The sequence below is a fragment of the Haliaeetus leucocephalus genome, unplaced genomic scaffold, assembly GCF_000737465.1.
Source record: "Haliaeetus leucocephalus isolate CR32 unplaced genomic scaffold, Haliaeetus_leucocephalus-4.0 Scaffold897, whole genome shotgun sequence".
In the NCBI taxonomy this organism is placed as follows: domain Eukaryota; kingdom Metazoa; phylum Chordata; class Aves; order Accipitriformes; family Accipitridae; genus Haliaeetus; species Haliaeetus leucocephalus.
Window position 1 is genome coordinate 306826 of NW_010973333.1, and position 16334 is coordinate 323159.

Consider the following 16334-nt stretch of genomic DNA (forward strand, 5'->3'; position numbering starts at 1 on the left):
AGGATGAAGGAGGGTGGCGGGGGGGGGGGGGGGGGGGGGGGGGGGGGGAAGTATGTGTAAGTTAGTCTCGGTACACAAAAGATGGGTGAAACATTAGTCTTTTTGTCCGGTCCCATTTTGGAGCTTCCCACCAAACCCGAGTTTGTAATGTGAATAAGAGAGTGACTAACAAAGTGGGTAATTACAGTACAGTATGGAGTGCTATCTTAATGCAGTATCTAGATTCTGTTATCCAATTACTACTCCATTAAGTAAATACACCCTCAAGATTGCACAATTGCCAATTATCTAATCTGGGTTACTCTTCCTCCTGCTAGGTTGGAATCTGTTCTTCTCAGGTTTTTGTACTTTCCCCATCACTATGGTAGCTGATCACCTGCTGACAAATCCAGTAGAAAGCTGCTTTCACAGTTGGAAACTCTCATTTCTCTTTATTCTGCTTTGGGGAATAAATACGTGATAGAGACAGAATGAGCTTAGAAGCCTCGTGTGACATGATTTCCTCCCTCCCCTCCCCTCCCTGTTTTCTATGTGTTTGCTATTTTAGGTTCTGTCTTGTGTGCTAGATCCATTGTTACAGATGTGCACTATGTCTGCTAGTAATTTGGGCACAGCTGATATGGCAACCTTCATGGTAAATTCGCTTTATATGATGAAGACTACTTTGGCTCTCTTTGAATTCACTGACAAGCGTCTAGAAATGTTACAGTTTCAGGTAAGCTTTAACAGCCCCAAAAGAAAATTAACTTACTACTGATTTTTGAAGACTATAAGTTGTAATGTGAATGTATTTATCTTTGATAATGTTGGCTTTGGGTCAATTCTAAATCAGGGAAATGGGATAAGAGGGCTTCTTATCAGAGACCATAAGCAAATAGTAGGTATCAGAGCTTATGGTACATAGCATCTTTCATTTTTAACAAACAGAAAAATGTTTAGAAGATTTGGTTTGGTTTGGTTTAATTGCAGATAAACCTTTATCAGTGAACATTTTCGTTATCCTAATCATTCTAATATTTATCTGCAAACTGTGTGAGAAGTAAATGGGAGTTGAAAGCTCAAACAATCAAATGGCTGACTTTATTCCATCACAGAGTTAATACTAGATCATCATCTAGAATATAGTATAGCTGAAGTTACTACTTTAGTCCTTCTTTCTACCTTTCTTTTCTCATTTGTTTGGTTTCACCTAACGTGCCAAGATAGTAGTTCATATGTGGTACCATTTTGAAACGGAAACGCAGTTTTTAAACCATTGACTTGGGGAAACAGGTGCTGCCCATTTATAGTTTTGCTACATGAACATCTCTGCAGTATGTCTCAGGAGAAGTTTTGGAGCTGGGGAGGGGCTTGGAAAAAAGTCTCAACTTCTTATTTGAAAGCATCAGTAAAGATTGGCTGTGAGCCATTTTTCACTTTCTACTCCTAATTAGAATTTCTAGCACCTTTTAGCTCTGAAACAAACAAACAGACAACCCTACCAAACTGTCTGGGGCATTTCTAATTTCCATTATCAGAGTTTCTTTTTCACAGTAAATGTTGCAATTGATTTATTCTTCAGAGAAGCAGTAGAACTGAAGGTTATGCATTTAATACCATTTACTTTCTTCAAACATTTTACAAATACAGGAACAGACTGAAAAAATATCTTTAAGATTATACATAAGTAGGTTATTAAAGTGGAGCTGGAATGGCATATTTAATAAGAGAAACATTTTTCACAGAAAAAAGAACTCTCTAAGACAGATAAAATCTCCAAATTGAAATATTAAGATTTCCCTCCTGATTTAAAAAGAAAAATGCATTTTTCTAAACAATTTTAGGAAGTAAAAAGGTGAACTCTTAAAATATCAGACATGGAAGTCTTACAGTTTACTAGAGTTTGATGTATTATAAATTTTTTCTTTTCTTTAGGATTGGAAGAAAAAGAAGTGAAATGTGGGGTAGTTATTTGTAAAAATGGAGTCATAGTGTATATATACCCAAATACCTTTCCAAGACTACTCAAACTAAAAAATGATTGCTGCTGCTGTGACTGGATTTATTGATTAGGTTTCTCTGCAAAGTCAAGATTATGCTAAGAATGTAAAATACCTTTATGACTTTTTTCATATGAAGATAACTAAAGCAAAATTGATAGCTGTAATTTCATTGTCTATTGTTCTTTCAGTTAATTTTTTCATACATGTTTATCAGTATTGAATTTAAAATCATTACTGATTATGATTTAGTTTCAGTTTTATTTTCCTTGTGACTGTCTCTTTTTTATTATAAAACTGCTGTGCTATTGTCAATATTTTTAATAAGAGTTGGATGATTTTTATCACATATTTTCAAAGAACTATAGCAAAATAAAATGATACAGCATTTTTTAAGATTAGAGCTTTGGTATTCTTAATTTTTGTTGCTGTTGAATTTACAAATACAAAAAAAATAGGTTCTTCTGTTAGTCAGACATGAAAGAATTATCTATATTTTTATTATTGGCTCCTTGTAATATGGAAGATGTAAATGGATAAAATAATTATGCTGTATGTATTTGTGGTTTTTTCCTTGTTTGTTGATCACTCTCCTTCTTATTTGTGTTTTTTCTTCTTATTTGTGTTTCTAGACCTTTTAACCTCAGAGCTTGTACTATTTAATATTCTCATGCACATTTTATTAATACCTTATGCTTAAAATTTCAGATTGAAGCTCATTTAGATACACTTATAAATGAACAAGCTTCCTACGTGTTAACAAGAGCTGGTCTAAGTTACATATATAACTCTCTGCAGCAACACAAACCGGAACAGGTAAGCTTATGTGTTGAGGAGGTACTGCATACTTGCCAACTAGAAGAATTTTGGCACTAATATTTTTGCAAATTAAGCTTCCTCTGAAAGCAAAAGCTCAGTACTATCTGTTGATTTTTCCCATGGAACCAGGACTATTAGACAAAGGCATATTGCAACTACAGATTTTCCCTACCCTGTATAATCAGCAAGGCTAGCAGGTTTGGTATGCAACAGTCCTTCTGTGCAGCTTATCTGTGTACCATCGACAGGCTCCGCACACCACAGACATCCTGTACGTTCTCAGCATAACTGTATAGGTAGTTTAATATGCCTCAGAAGGTGTCAGCGTCAAGCTGGCTTTGAACCACAAATACTGAGCATGTATACTACTTCCATGACACCTAGAACATATTGGACCTACTGTGCATGTAGCATTCAGGTTTCTTCTGTTGCATGCTATAGCAGCATACATGGAGTGGATAGATACCCTGCATGCATTAGATAATTACTGCTTTTTTTCTTCTGTGAAAAATTGGCAGTTAAGTTTAGTAGTAATTTGAAAAAATTCCTTCTTTTGACCTTATTCATTGCTCTAGCTATTCTAACACCAAGACAGTGAGATTCTACAAGTGAAAACTTGAGATTTCTTAGAGTGAGCTGAAAACTGGAACTCAGAGCTTACACTTATCCTTTCTTGTGAACCACAGTTGTTACGTGATAGGTGTTAATACAGCCCCTCTTCCCTTCAGCTGTCCCTATGTCCTTTTGTGAAGGTGAAGAACAGTGTTTTCTGAAGAAAGCAGAACTCTGTTGGAGAGCTTTGTGTTGTTTCTTCAGCCAATAATTTTGCATAAAGTGCCCAAACTCAACAGATTTTTATGTATAAAGATGAACAAATAAATGTATAAATAATCTAATTAATAACTCAGCTTGGTTTCCTATTCATGAGCCTATCTCCTGTTCTAAAAACAATTTCAAATCGACCAGGGCAGCTTGTTAATGGAATGTAGCAATTTTCATTTACATCTGTCTAGCAGCCTGGCCACAGAGGTGACATCATCACAGGATTTGCTAGGGAGTTAGGCAGCATGTACACATTGTAATGCCATACCAGCACAGAAGATGTACTGGGAAGCAGGCTTGAATTCTGCACGGTCCCAGAAAAGATGAATAGAGGGAAGTTGTCCCCTGTAATTCTGGAACACCAAGGGGATGTGGCCAGTTTGCAGTTCAATTCTTATCCTAGACCTTGTGGAAGGCTTTTCTGGGGGTTTATCATTTAATGGTGAAGAAGGAAGAAAAGGACTTGAAAGGATGTACTACGAACTCAGTATTCTGAGTTTTTAATTTAAGAGAGCGGTAGAATACAAATGAACTGTTACAGCATTTCAGTATTGATATAGTGATTCAGTTTCCAAACGTTTAAGATCCTGTAGCAGGACCAAATAACAATTTAGTACTGAACTGATTGTAGAATTTATTATTTCTTACCTTTTTCCATATACTAGTATGACCTTTTTGCACCTTCCCCCTTTGACTACTGATTCTTAGGGTCCTCTTTCAAATTTGCCAAGTATGGATTCTGTGTCCCTGAAGGTTGCAATGGTAAGCATTTTACAATTTCATATTAAGGTGGTGGTGCTGTGACATGGGAAGGAATACTGTTAATTATGTGATGTAGTAGATATTCATCTAACCAGTCATACTCTATAAGAATAGCTAAATTACATGTCTGGGAATACTTTCTTCGTTTGTAGTAATTTGACCACTTGAAGTAATAAATACATACATTATTTATGAATGGGTAGTAATAGAATATTAGTTTCTAAGCCCTGAGAAATAGAACTTTACTTACAAGAGTGCTATCCCATGAGTCATCTTAAATTGCTAAAAGCAAATACTTAGCTCTAATTAGTTTTAATCACCAAAGTCTCTTTTTTGTCTGTATGCTTTGAAATATAGGTTCTGCTATCATTTATAATTTTAGTCCTAAGGCTTTGATTTTATGCAAATAGTTCAGCTAAACTCAGAAGTTAGGTGCTGGGCATATGTCACAGTTGTATATTTAAGTTGAAAGCTACAATATGTCGTGGTTTACCCCCAGCCAGCAACTAAGCACCACACAGCCGCTCACTCACTCCCCCTGCCTCGGGATTGGGGAGAGAATCGGAAGGGTAAAAGTGAGAAAACTCATGGCCTAAGATAAAGACAGTTTAACAGGTAAAGCAAAAGCCGTGCACACAAGCAAAGCAAAACAAGGAATTCATTCCCCACTTCCCATGGGCAGGCAGGTGTTCAGCCATCTCCAGGAAAGCAGGGCTCCGTCACGCAGGATGGTGACTTGGGAAGACACATGCCATAACTCTGAACATTCCCCCCTTCCTCCTCCTTCCCCCAGCTTTACATGCTGAGCATGACATTGTATGGTCTGGGATATCCCTTGGGTCAGCTGGGGTCAGCTGTCCCGGCTGTGTCCCCTCCCAACTCCTTGTGCCCCCCAGCCTGCTCGCTGGTGGGGTGGGGTGAGAAGCAGAAAAGGCTTTGACTCTGTGTAAGCACTGCTCAGCAATAACAAAAATTAAAATTTTGGTGACAGAGGTGCTGAAGTTAGCCATTTGGTTTGGACTATTAAGTTCTGCCTTAAACATTTGTACAGTATGTTAGGCTCCATCTTAAATATATAAAAAGAGAAATGTTTATCAAATAAGAAGGTGCTGTTTTAATGTAATCACTTTTCAGAGATCTGTGTTTTTACCTATTTTCATCTAACAGCAAGTTTTTAATATGTTGATCTCATATTCTTTTTCCCTGCCCCCCACCCCTAGGCTCAGTTTGATCGCTATCTCTCTGCTCCAGATAGTCTGTTAATGTCCCAGCTAAATTTCCTTCTGAGTGCCACTGTGAAGTAAGTATCTTGCCTTTGAATTTCTATTATGCCTGCATAATGATCAGAAAGATGAATTTGATTAGGTTTTAGTGGATCATTATGAGAATTCAAGTTATCAGCTGTGATCATGTTTGCATTGTCCTTCAGGTCACAATTCAGTTTTGTTCTGACTCTCCTCTTTTTGAACAAGCAGTGAGGAATATGTAATTCTGTAACTTTCTGAAGTAGTTACTCCTGATTTAACGGACACCATCAAAATTAATTACATTCATCTATTTTGAACATGTTCCACTGTGCTGGCAGTTTTTTGTCAACTTAGTTGCAAATTGTTTTAGAACTATTTTGTAAGCATTCCAAAGACAGATGAAATAGGTAATTCTCCACTCAAGATTTCTTTTATCCCCACTGCTCCGTCAGGTCTAGAATTTTCAACTTTGTTGTCTTCTGCTGTAGAATATTGGCATTCTGTCTCATTGAATATTGTGCTGAGATTACTTTACTTTTCACCTAATGCATTTTTTTTTAGTGATGTCTTCTTTGAAGTGTGGAAGCACGAACTTTATTATTTATCTCTTGTCTTGTTTTTTGAATATAACTGAACCCTAAGGCTAGAGAAAGTGCCACGAATTTCTTCCCAATTAAATGTGAGCCATATGAAGACATTTTGTAATACTTAAACTCAGAGAATTATATGCTGCGCTGATCAAAAACTTTTCTTGACATTATTTTTCACACTTTTGCGAAGAATGCAGGTTATGGAATATACCAGAAATTGAGACTAGCACATCACATTTTATGTGATGTAACAATATTTGGAGTCTCATTACTAGTACCTGTCCTTAGTGGGATTGTATTACAGCATCTTGCAATTAAAAAATGACATACGTCAAGGGAAAAGTATTTATTGTTGGGAACTTATTAGAATAGAATAGAATAGTTCAGTTGGAAGGGACCTACAATGATCAGCTAGTCCAGCTGCCAGGTTCTCCTGCTGTATTGCTCAGGTTCTCCTCACTCAAAGACTTCCAGTTTCCTGCCATACACGTGGTCTGTGGCTTGGCGTGGGGGATGTTGGTGCTTGTCGGTACTTTGCTGGGTCTCTCTGCTAGGGTTACGATTCCAACAGCTCAGCCAGCAGAGCTAACCCTGTTGTTCAAGAGCTGTTCTGCTCCAGTACAGATCAAACACGGTAGCTTGAGCAGTAATATCAGTGAAGCATTGCAACTTTTGCTTCTAGGTTTCAAGCTGTTAAACCTGTATTTTAGCTCTTGCTCTTTTTTTTTTAATGTAGGTCTATTTAAAAATCATAATAACATTAAATGTATTTTGAAAGCCTCAATTTTTCACTGCTAACACAGAAGCAATTTTTCAGAGGTAGACTTTATGCTACCATAAAGACTCAGGCACAGTGAAATTACTCTGACTTAATCGTTTCTTCTGTTAGATGAACCAAGATAAACCAGTCATGTACGCATTCTTAGCCTTAGCCCATTGATAAGCTTTTTAAACCTTAGTGAAATTTAAGCCAAATTCATGTTATCTTGCAACAGTGGGCAGCTGAGAGGTAAGCCTGTGTGAGGATGATTGCTATAGCTGGTACAGCTCAGCTAATATGCAGGAGTTTATTAACCTGCTGTAACTCAATGCTGTAGGTCAGGTTCTGCTCTGAATTAAAAAAAAAAGTCTGTTAGCCCGTTAGCCTTCAAACATGTAGCTTTAAACACAAGCAATCCTTCTGAAGTTAAGACACGTATTTACAGAGATACATGCTTGTAGAATCAGGGACTTAGTAGTCAGTATTTTCTGTAGTAAATAAACCTTCAAAATAAAAAAGTTTCTCAAGATTCAAGCAAAACATTTGAGTGCTATAATTTTAATCTCTGGCTATAGTAGTTGAAATTTTTGAGTTAGTTTTGCAGACGTTTGTTGTCACTTTTGAAGACGTCTTCCTTGAAATCACATAATTGTGATCCACCCTTCCAGCGGTTAAGCTGGAACCCAAGAGCTCCTTGGTTCTCAAAATCAGACCACATGCTTTTGATAAGGGACCAGTGTATTATATATTCATTGGCAATATCATTTAAGCTTTATAACTATGAAGAGCATTCCTTTCAACATTTCCCAGTGCATGCTCTTGTCTTTCAAATTCCTTTGCTCATTTAAAAAGTTTTAAGCTATTTATTTATGTGTTGTTGGTCTTGAAAAGCTCTTTCATTTGTGTTGGGTCACAGAAACTGAATGCTGGCATTACTATTTTTAGAAAGTGCTGCCATTTGTGTTAGTGATAAAATGTATCACGTTGTTATGGCAACTGAAATCCTAATGTTCTGATTAATGACACTGACGTGATGGAAAGACTCATTTGATGCTGTTCAATCCTCTGGAATATTGTAATGAACTTTTTCTTTTAATTTAATATTATTTGGTGCAATATAGTTGATTTTATACAAATTCTGTGTGCAATACTTTCTTAAAAGCTTGTCATGTTACAGTAGCTTAGTGATCCCAGACTGTGTTCAGAGACAGCTGGTTTTTACCTGAACACCTTGAATATATGTCCCTTACAATAGTGTTTCTAAATTTTCTATTATAAGGCCAGTCTGTTTTTCAGGTACGCTAAGTAATCTACTGATCCTGTATTGAAAAACTGGATACTTTGCATCAGAATAAAATGCAGGTTTTGTGTCTTACTCTTCTTTCTCATAGCTTCCGTTTATTCATATTGCCTGAAAAGACAAAGTTCTACGCACTTGGTCTTTGAGATTTCTTTAACTTGTCAGTTCCCAACAGCTGGTGAATTCCACCCTGATTTTAGTGGATGCAGCTTTCGTGTCTTTATTCCTTGGCAGCGTATTATATCAGGACTGAATCTGGATTCATGGTTACCTTGGTTTCCTCAGCTTCTCCTGGTGTTCCACTTGCATGGGTTTGGCTGTAAAATAGTTTTAACTACTATTTCTGATAGATAAAAATGCATGTGCAACTGTAAACACATCACCATGGTGATTAAAGTAAACCGATTCAATGGGCAATGTAAAGTAAAAATATTGTTTTTTATAATAAATAAAAAAAAAAATCTTAAACTTTCTTAAATCTTAAACTTTCCAGTTAAATTTAGCATCCAATCTCTGTGCATTGTTATTCATTTAGATCTAGAAGAATAACAGGATACAGACTTCATAGCATTGTTGGTAAAAGGCTGTAGCAGGTTTTAAATTTCTGACCACTATCACTTTCAGCTCTTCCTTTTTGACCGATTATGGAATCAGGTGCTGTCAAGATAAAGCAAATAGAATATATTTGCTGATAGATGAAATGTGTGTATTTGCAAAGGACAGTGAGAAGCCACGGGAGGTAGAAGGTAGATCACTAAGATTATCAGTCTTTCAAAATATGCAGCGGAGTGCAGGCAAAAACCTCATATATGCAAATTAAGTCCTTCTATTTTTTTTATGATTGCAGAAATAAAGCAGCTAATTACTTGGTTATTAGGATCATATATGTGAGTTTATGTTTGATACAAAGAGATGAAGAAGCCTGCCTTTGTTTTAAAACTTGAAGCTGTTTTCGCAGTTGAAGTAAAAGGGCTTTTTAATGTAACTGACACTCATTTTTAACGTGCATTTTTAGCATATATCTTCAATTCCTTGTATGTAGCACAGTTATATTCCCCGTGATTTGCAAATTATCTTTTTGTTCTGTTTTTTAGAGAGCAGATAATAAAACAGTCAACAGAACTGGTCTGCAGAGCTTACAGTGAGTTATATGCAGCTGTGATGGATCCTTCAAATGAATATAAGGATCCAGAAACCATACTACACAGATCTCCTCATCAAGTTCAGGCACTCCTTTCATAGTCTTGTTTCCCCCAGATTTATCAGAATCCATAATTATGTATTTGTTGAGTATTTGCATCAAGTTATTTTTCTGTTTTGAATTTTGATGTGTAACTGTATAGTTAAAATATGTAGGAATGCGATTTTGTTTAATCTGCTTGGCAGAAGTTTAGTCTTTCCGGTGTCTTTGAATACCTTCTATAGGCCAGAAAATAGAATATAGATTAAAAATTATTTTAATGTATTCCTCTAATGGAAATGGACCTTGACAATATGCAATCTCTTCGAAAAAGGGAGTAAAGGAGAAAGAAGCTTTTTCCTTGCTGTACATAATCCTTTCAACTAGAGATTGAACCAGTGTCTCTTACGACCTCACCAGTATTTTTATTTGCTCTTTTCCCTGTTCTTTCACTCTTTTTCTCAGCCTATCATCAGTAAATGGTAATAACTGTAATTTTAATACAACTGATATACTTTGAATGTCTCAAGTCCACCGCTTTTACAGCTTATAAATTATTTCGGAATATTTGATGCTGTTTTTCAAATCCCATTGATTAAATCTTGGGGGCAAAATTTGTGTGGGTTTTTGGAATTCATTGTTGTTGTTGCTAGTTCTGGTATTTTCTGTAAGAAAAAGAAGTATTTGAACTACATGCATGTACATAACCTGGAACTTAATGCTTTAAATTATTTGTATAATTTTGTTTTACTGGAAGGACTTTGTTTTAGTGCAGTCATTCTGTAGGAATCCTTGTATCAGTTGAAACTTGCAGATCTCTTAAGGCTGGGACCAATAACAATGTAGGTTAAGAAAATGGTTTGCACAGCGGTATGGCCATTCCTCCTTCACATGTACGTGTTTTTTGCTTTGCTTTTTTTTAAATATAGAAAAAGTCCATCTGCTCTACTACAAGCATTCATTCAGTTAATAATCCACCAAGAGATTTTTGTGGTTTATGTGTCTGCAGCGGTGCTCCTAAAAATTATGGTTAAGTTCACCTGTGGCAGCCACAGGTTGTTCTGGGAATTACGTGGGGGAGCCAGGGTGTGTAGTAGTTCCAGGCTGATGTGTAGAAAGCCACGAGTGAAAGTTTCATTTCTTTCCTCCTTCAGTGCAAAGCTGAACCTGCTCTGTGCAGAAACCCTACTTATATAGAGAGTTATGATTCAGGAGACCTTTGCTTCCAGTAAAAGAGGAAAATAGATAAGTAGTTCACTTGTTCTCTGTTGGGCCTTACGATAATTTTCTGCAGATTCCTTAAGTGTATTCTTTTAGGAAAGCCTTGTTATAGAGAAACCTTCAGGAAACAAAACGTTAGTAAAAGGAATTCAGGGTGGTTTGGGATTAGGTTTTTTGTTTGTTTTGTTTTAAAGGATAATTTAAGCTGTTTCGTTGGAAGCATTTCACTTTTTTTTTTTTTCCCTCTTTGTTATTGTATGGGTGCCACAGAGTTACTACAGTTGCCTGAGTTTACACTTATATTAGATGTGACTTATTTATATACATCAAGGGGAAGATGAGCAGTCATTCATATTGAATAACTTACATATTTTATTTTTATCAACAATAATATTCCCCATATAAAATATATACTTAGAGGCAGCCAAGTGTGCAGTTTAGAGTATGCTTGCAAAAGAGCAAGAAATAGAGAAGAGCAGCAGCAATACATTTTAGTCTCTTGGAAAACTCATTGCACAAGATATATCCAGTGTGCTCAGAAATCAGCTTCCTTGGTAATACCACAATAAAGCAATAGCTCCTTTTTCAAATGGGCATAATTTGTTGGTATAATAGAAATAGACTGGAAAGTGTAAGTGTCCCTGGAGTTCTTGGATCAGGCGTAAATTCTTCTGTAAATGTGAATGTTAGATTTATTCTGTTTAAAAACTCCAGACCTGTAAGACAAAAAATTCTAGAAGCTTAGAAAAGCTTTAATGGAAAATTATGCTCTTTTACTAGGTAAGACACTTTAAATTACTCAGATTTTGCATTACCATAGTATATATTTAGAAGGCTGTTCATTGTTGTTTAATAACGTTAATTTTGCTTAATATGCCTATAATTATTATCTAATATGTGAAAATTACATCAGTTGTGAAAGGATTATAAATTAGCTAGTTATTAGATTAACATACTCATAAGAGTGAACTTTTTCCTGAAATTACACTCAACCTCAGTCTCCAATAATGAGTCAGTAGTTTGCATGAAGATTAGTAAGAAGTTGCTTCCTACCTTTGAGTCCATGTAGAGACTTATCCATGATTTTATCTTCTCAATAAAAAATGCAAAAGCTATGGAAGTTGTAACTTACAAAAATTAAAGTCAAATTACTGATTTTGGTTTGTGCAGTTAAAGTAAATGACAAAGGGTCACAAATGAGAAAGAATGTCAATAAAAGCATTTGATTTACTGACTGATGTCTTCCATGTTGTTATTTCCTCTTGCTTGCCTTCCTAAGAGGAGGAAGGAAAGGGTGATTAGATTTTGACCTGCCTTTTCTAATTTGACATTTCTGACCCTTTTGTTTTTACAAATTCCCAGGATTTCCACACCAGGAGCCCTGAAGCTGCAGTCCTCTAATTGCTCAGTTAGGTGGATGACCCATAAGCGTTGTAGTAAATGAAATAATCCTGGGTGTCAGTACCGGGACCATATTCAGACCAGTTCCTGCAGGTCTGGCTTGAGCATTGCAATGCTTGAAGAGAAGCTCACCTGGCTGGGCTGTTAGTCAGCACTTCTGCTGTTGCTGCTGTTGGTCCTTAAACACTTGACAAGGAGGGGCATGCCTTCACAGAGCGAGTCTGTTATTCTGTGCTGGGCAGCAACATGCTTGGGAAAACTGGGTAAAGTGAGGTGTTTGAGCACTGCCTGTGGTAGGCACCGCTCTCTGCGTTTGACACTCTGACAACACAATTCTGAGAACAGGTGTGTGAAAGGCATCTTTTTGCATCATTGTCCGATGCAAAGAGCACTTCCATGGGAAGTGGGAGAGCTGGTTTCTGGGCCAAAGGAGTTTGGAATCGACATCTCCCGCCTTCCTGGAGGAGGGGAACCCTTGGCTCTTGTGGAGTATGAGATGGGGCAGCTCTGTTTCTTCTCTTTTTAATTTAGCAGCTGTGCATAATTCAATGCAAAATATGGGAGGCATGAGATAGAATAAGCAAGGAGGAGTTTGGCCCTGTGGCATGTACGTGAGGGATCTCCTGAGGACTCCAAGGTCTAGATCTCCCTCCACTTGTTACTTGGGGACCTTATCTTTGACCTCCAATACGTGAGTCCCTGAAACAGAATCAGGATCCCAGGACTTTATCACCTACAGAATATCCAGCAAACAGCAAGATACAAAGTTGAGTTTGGGTTGGACCCAGGGTGGTTCCTCTGCACTGTTGACAATGCCTCTGTGTTCAGTCTTATGTGTACAATTTTCTCCTCCCCTCTTTATAAATACACACACCACTGTGGAAATAAAATATAAAAGTTGTTTTGATTATAGCGAGCACACAGCAGCCCAGCCACAGTGTTTTTTTGTTTTTTATTATAGGAAAAGAGAAGTGTAAGGAGGTTTGGAAAGGTGATAATACATTTGTTTTGCAATGTTTCAGAGCGCTCCTCCCTATTCTCTGAGATTTACGACTCTAGCCCTGCATTTTGTCTGTTAATAGACTCAGCTGTAATTATTTTTATTAAAGTTTTTGAAATATGTGTTGGAGGAAAATACTTTCAGAACCACTAAACTTTTCCATTCATTTAAAAAACTCTATCTGAATTTTGATCCCTTTGCTTGCCTTGCTGAGTCACTTTGCAGGCAACCCAGGGGGTGGGAAGCTTATAAAATTTTGAAAATTGAACGAAGGGGTTAGACATATTTCCATGAGTAAAACACACCCTCCAGAAGCAACACAGACATGGGTGTGGATTTGTTTGAAATCCACTGGCACCTGCTTCTGAGGGAAAATACAGGAAAAGAGACATTTGTTTATGATGAGGGCACCCATCCAAAACAGCCATGGTAGGGTTAGATGCCGTAAATTGATGTTAAATTGATGTTATGTTTGAATAGTTCAGAGAATTTTCAAAATGCAGATTAGAAGAAACTGGCGGTGGAAGTAAAAGGTATGTCAAGTGAACTCCCTCGCACATTGGATTTACTTGTTAAAGGTTTGTAGAACCTCTGCAGCTTTTCTCCACTGCTTTTAAGCACTTGGCAAATTGGACTTCAAGACAATCCTGCAACAATTCTAACCCCTGGGTAGTTCGGAGTAAAATGAGGTGCTTTGAGTCAACCAGTTACGTACAAAGCCGTAGTTTTACCCGGAGCCCATTTGTTTCTTGAAAGAATTTCAAAACGTGGGAAATGAACGTATCGTGAACTTGGATATTTGTCCTGAAGAGTAGGAGAGGCAATGCCCTTCGTATGGCAGGGCAGGTCTCTCCAGCCGTCTGCTGCATGGTAGGAAGCCAACTTCAGTTTTTCAGAATCAAACTACTTCTTCAAAAGTTTTTTAAAGGCGTTGTAAAGGTGGGCATGTGCTCCTGTGCTGTGCTAAACCAGGTGTTTGCTGCCCAGCTAGGTTCCAGGGCTGGTGCTCCACTGGGGATGTTCACACTAGCCCAGCAGATGTGGTTACCAAATACCCAAAAGGTCGGTGACTCTTGTCACACAAAGGTCTTCTTCTGACACCCCAGCTCTCTACATCCTTGAGTAAAGAGCCACTTCATGCAGAGCTGGTGTAGGGCTGAAGTAAACCCAAGACACTGCTTCTGTCTTGGTCCTTGACTGACTGTTCATCCCCTCAGAGATGATGCAAGTAATTCTTCAGTAATCTGCAGAATCCTCTGGTGCAAAGCTATGGAAAGACAAAGTGCAAAAGAGTCCTTTACACCTGAAAATGTGCACTTATGTACATTAATGTACATATCTTATGTACATTAAGGCCTAAATGAGGGTATAACCCCCTCACGCTACAATTGTCAGACTTTGCGTACAGTGGAAAGATGAACCACAAAGGCTTTTCTCTTAACAAAAAGAAATTTATTTTGACTACCTTGCTTTAGCAGTAAGGAAACTTTGATTGAGCAAGGTATGGCTGAAAGGTGTTTCATAGATCACTGCACAGCAGCTGACAAAAAAGAAAAATACTGTTGCATGGTTCATATTCAGAAGATGAAGCTTTCATTTGCTGCCTAGTTCACAGATGTGGTATTGTCAAATTGCAGGAAGATGCCTGGCAGACTGTATCATTGACTATATTTAGGGAGAAAAAAATTCAGAACACACTATTTATAGAAGCCACACAAATAAGCACAGAGTTCTTATCAGCCAAAGATAACATTCGTCGTGATTTATCAAAGTAATCTTTATTTTATGGAAAATGGATAATAGGGTGTAATTTAATCCTTTGTGAATATAATGTATATTTCAAAGGGTTCTTTTTTGTCAGTAAAACCATTTGTTGTACTTGTTAAACTAATTAGTCTTGTTGCTGTTGCTTATGACAGGATAAAAGATGCCCATTAATGAAAACGGGGAGGAGAAGATGGGTTCGAAAATTTGTGACATATCTTGTACTCCTTCCAAGCCAGTTTTCTGAGCAAACCAGGTTTCGCCTGTTCCGCTGCAAGCCTGCATTACCCAAGTTTGTGCAGATGATACATTTTCCATTTTTTAATTGAAAATGGATTACCCCCAAAATTCAGCTCATCCCTGGGCAGTTCTACTGCTGCAGGCATCAGGGGCTCCTCCGACTTCCCCGGGTACCGATGCTGGCGTGAGCCACTGCGCCTGCTGGCCCCGCAGCCGAGCGCAGGCAGGGAGGGTGACGGGGGGTGACGTTCCTGGCTGCCTCTCCCTGCTCTTTGCATTTTTTCCACCATGTGCAAACACATTCCAGGAGTCACAGAGAAAGTGAAAGGGAAGAAAACAGAGCTGCCTGGGTGCGTCCCTGGCCGGGCACGCGCCTTTCGCTGGGCAAGGGCAGATTTTGCAGGGGCAGGTTGTGGGGCTGAAGCTGTGCGGAGCCTTGGCTCTGCAAGAGGCCCCGGCAGCGGTGCCAGGCTGCAGAGGCTGGACGTGAGCTCATTCTCTGGATCTGCAGCTGACCTTGAAAGATCAGAGTCGGAAGTGGGTAAGAGTCAGAACAGGACACATACATTATTATCTTTTTTTTTTTTCCTTAGTGTTTTTGATGTCCTTGTTTGTAGCCTAGGAGCCTTATGAACTTCTAATAGGAATTTATGAGTGATTTTCAGAAGATGACTCTTAAAAGTCTGGCTAAGCTCTTAAAGGTCCTTCGCTTTTAGAAATGGCTCAGAAAATGCCCCTCAGAAGGACCAAGTTATGGGGAAATCCTTAAAGAAAGCTCCTGTCCCTACTGTCTGTATCACTTCTGCATGGTCAGCCCAGTTCCTTGATTCTCCTTGTACCCTCCCTTGTAGAAACTGTCCAAATAAAATATTTCTAATCCTGAATTACTGCACCCAGCAGTTTCACAGGTCCTCAAATCTCCTGGACACAGAGCTGAGAAGAAGCCTTAGTTGTGCTTCCAGCTCCCATGGCCCCACTGGAGAGATCATGGAGCAGATCTTCATTCTCCAGCCCTTCCCCACCTTGCTCCGAGGACACCTGCCTACTTCAGCAGGAGAGAATTCTCCCTGTTCACAAAGGACAGTGCTTCTGCTGCCTCTTACCACTGTCCCGAGTGCAGCTCACAGCTTCGGGTAGGGCTGTCCGGTTCCTTCTTGGCTGAAAAGAAAGAACAGGCAAATTGGAAGACAAGCTGCTTGGCTCGTATAGAGGAAATAGAGCCTTCACTTCAGCAAACACTAAGTCAGAA

General features: G+C 38.3%; 1 protein-coding gene across 3 annotated transcripts; it reads left to right on the forward strand.

Moving 5' to 3' along the window:
* The first annotated feature begins 551 nt into the window (after window positions 1-551).
* Window positions 552-10073, forward strand: COG6 (component of oligomeric golgi complex 6). 3 transcript variants are annotated; one of them, XM_010583349.1, is made up of 5 exons: window positions 552-715; window positions 2688-2795; window positions 4329-4382; window positions 5603-5682; window positions 9374-10073. In XM_010583349.1, the coding sequence occupies exons 1-5, from the start codon at window positions 581-583 to the stop codon at window positions 9519-9521; spliced, it is 525 nt and encodes a 174-aa protein (XP_010581651.1). In that variant the 5' UTR covers window positions 552-580; the 3' UTR covers window positions 9522-10073. The 3 variants fall into 3 exon arrangements, with proteins under 3 accessions (XP_010581651.1, XP_010581653.1, XP_010581652.1); XM_010583351.1 differs by lacking the exon at window positions 9374-10073 and adding an exon at window positions 6191-7346; XM_010583350.1 differs by lacking the exon at window positions 4329-4382.
* Window positions 10074-16334: the final 6261 nt, after the last annotated feature.

Coding starts and splice junctions, on each gene's coding strand:
- COG6 (XM_010583349.1), top strand. CDS start 581: ATGTGCACTATGTCTGCTAGTAATTTGGGCACAGCTGATATGGCAACC. Junction 716..2,687: donor TAGAAATGTTACAGTTTCAG/GTAAGCTTTAAC, acceptor TTAAAATTTCAG/ATTGAAGCTCATTTAGATAC. Junction 2,796..4,328: donor AGCAACACAAACCGGAACAG/GTAAGCTTATGT, acceptor ACTGATTCTTAG/GGTCCTCTTTCAAATTTGCC.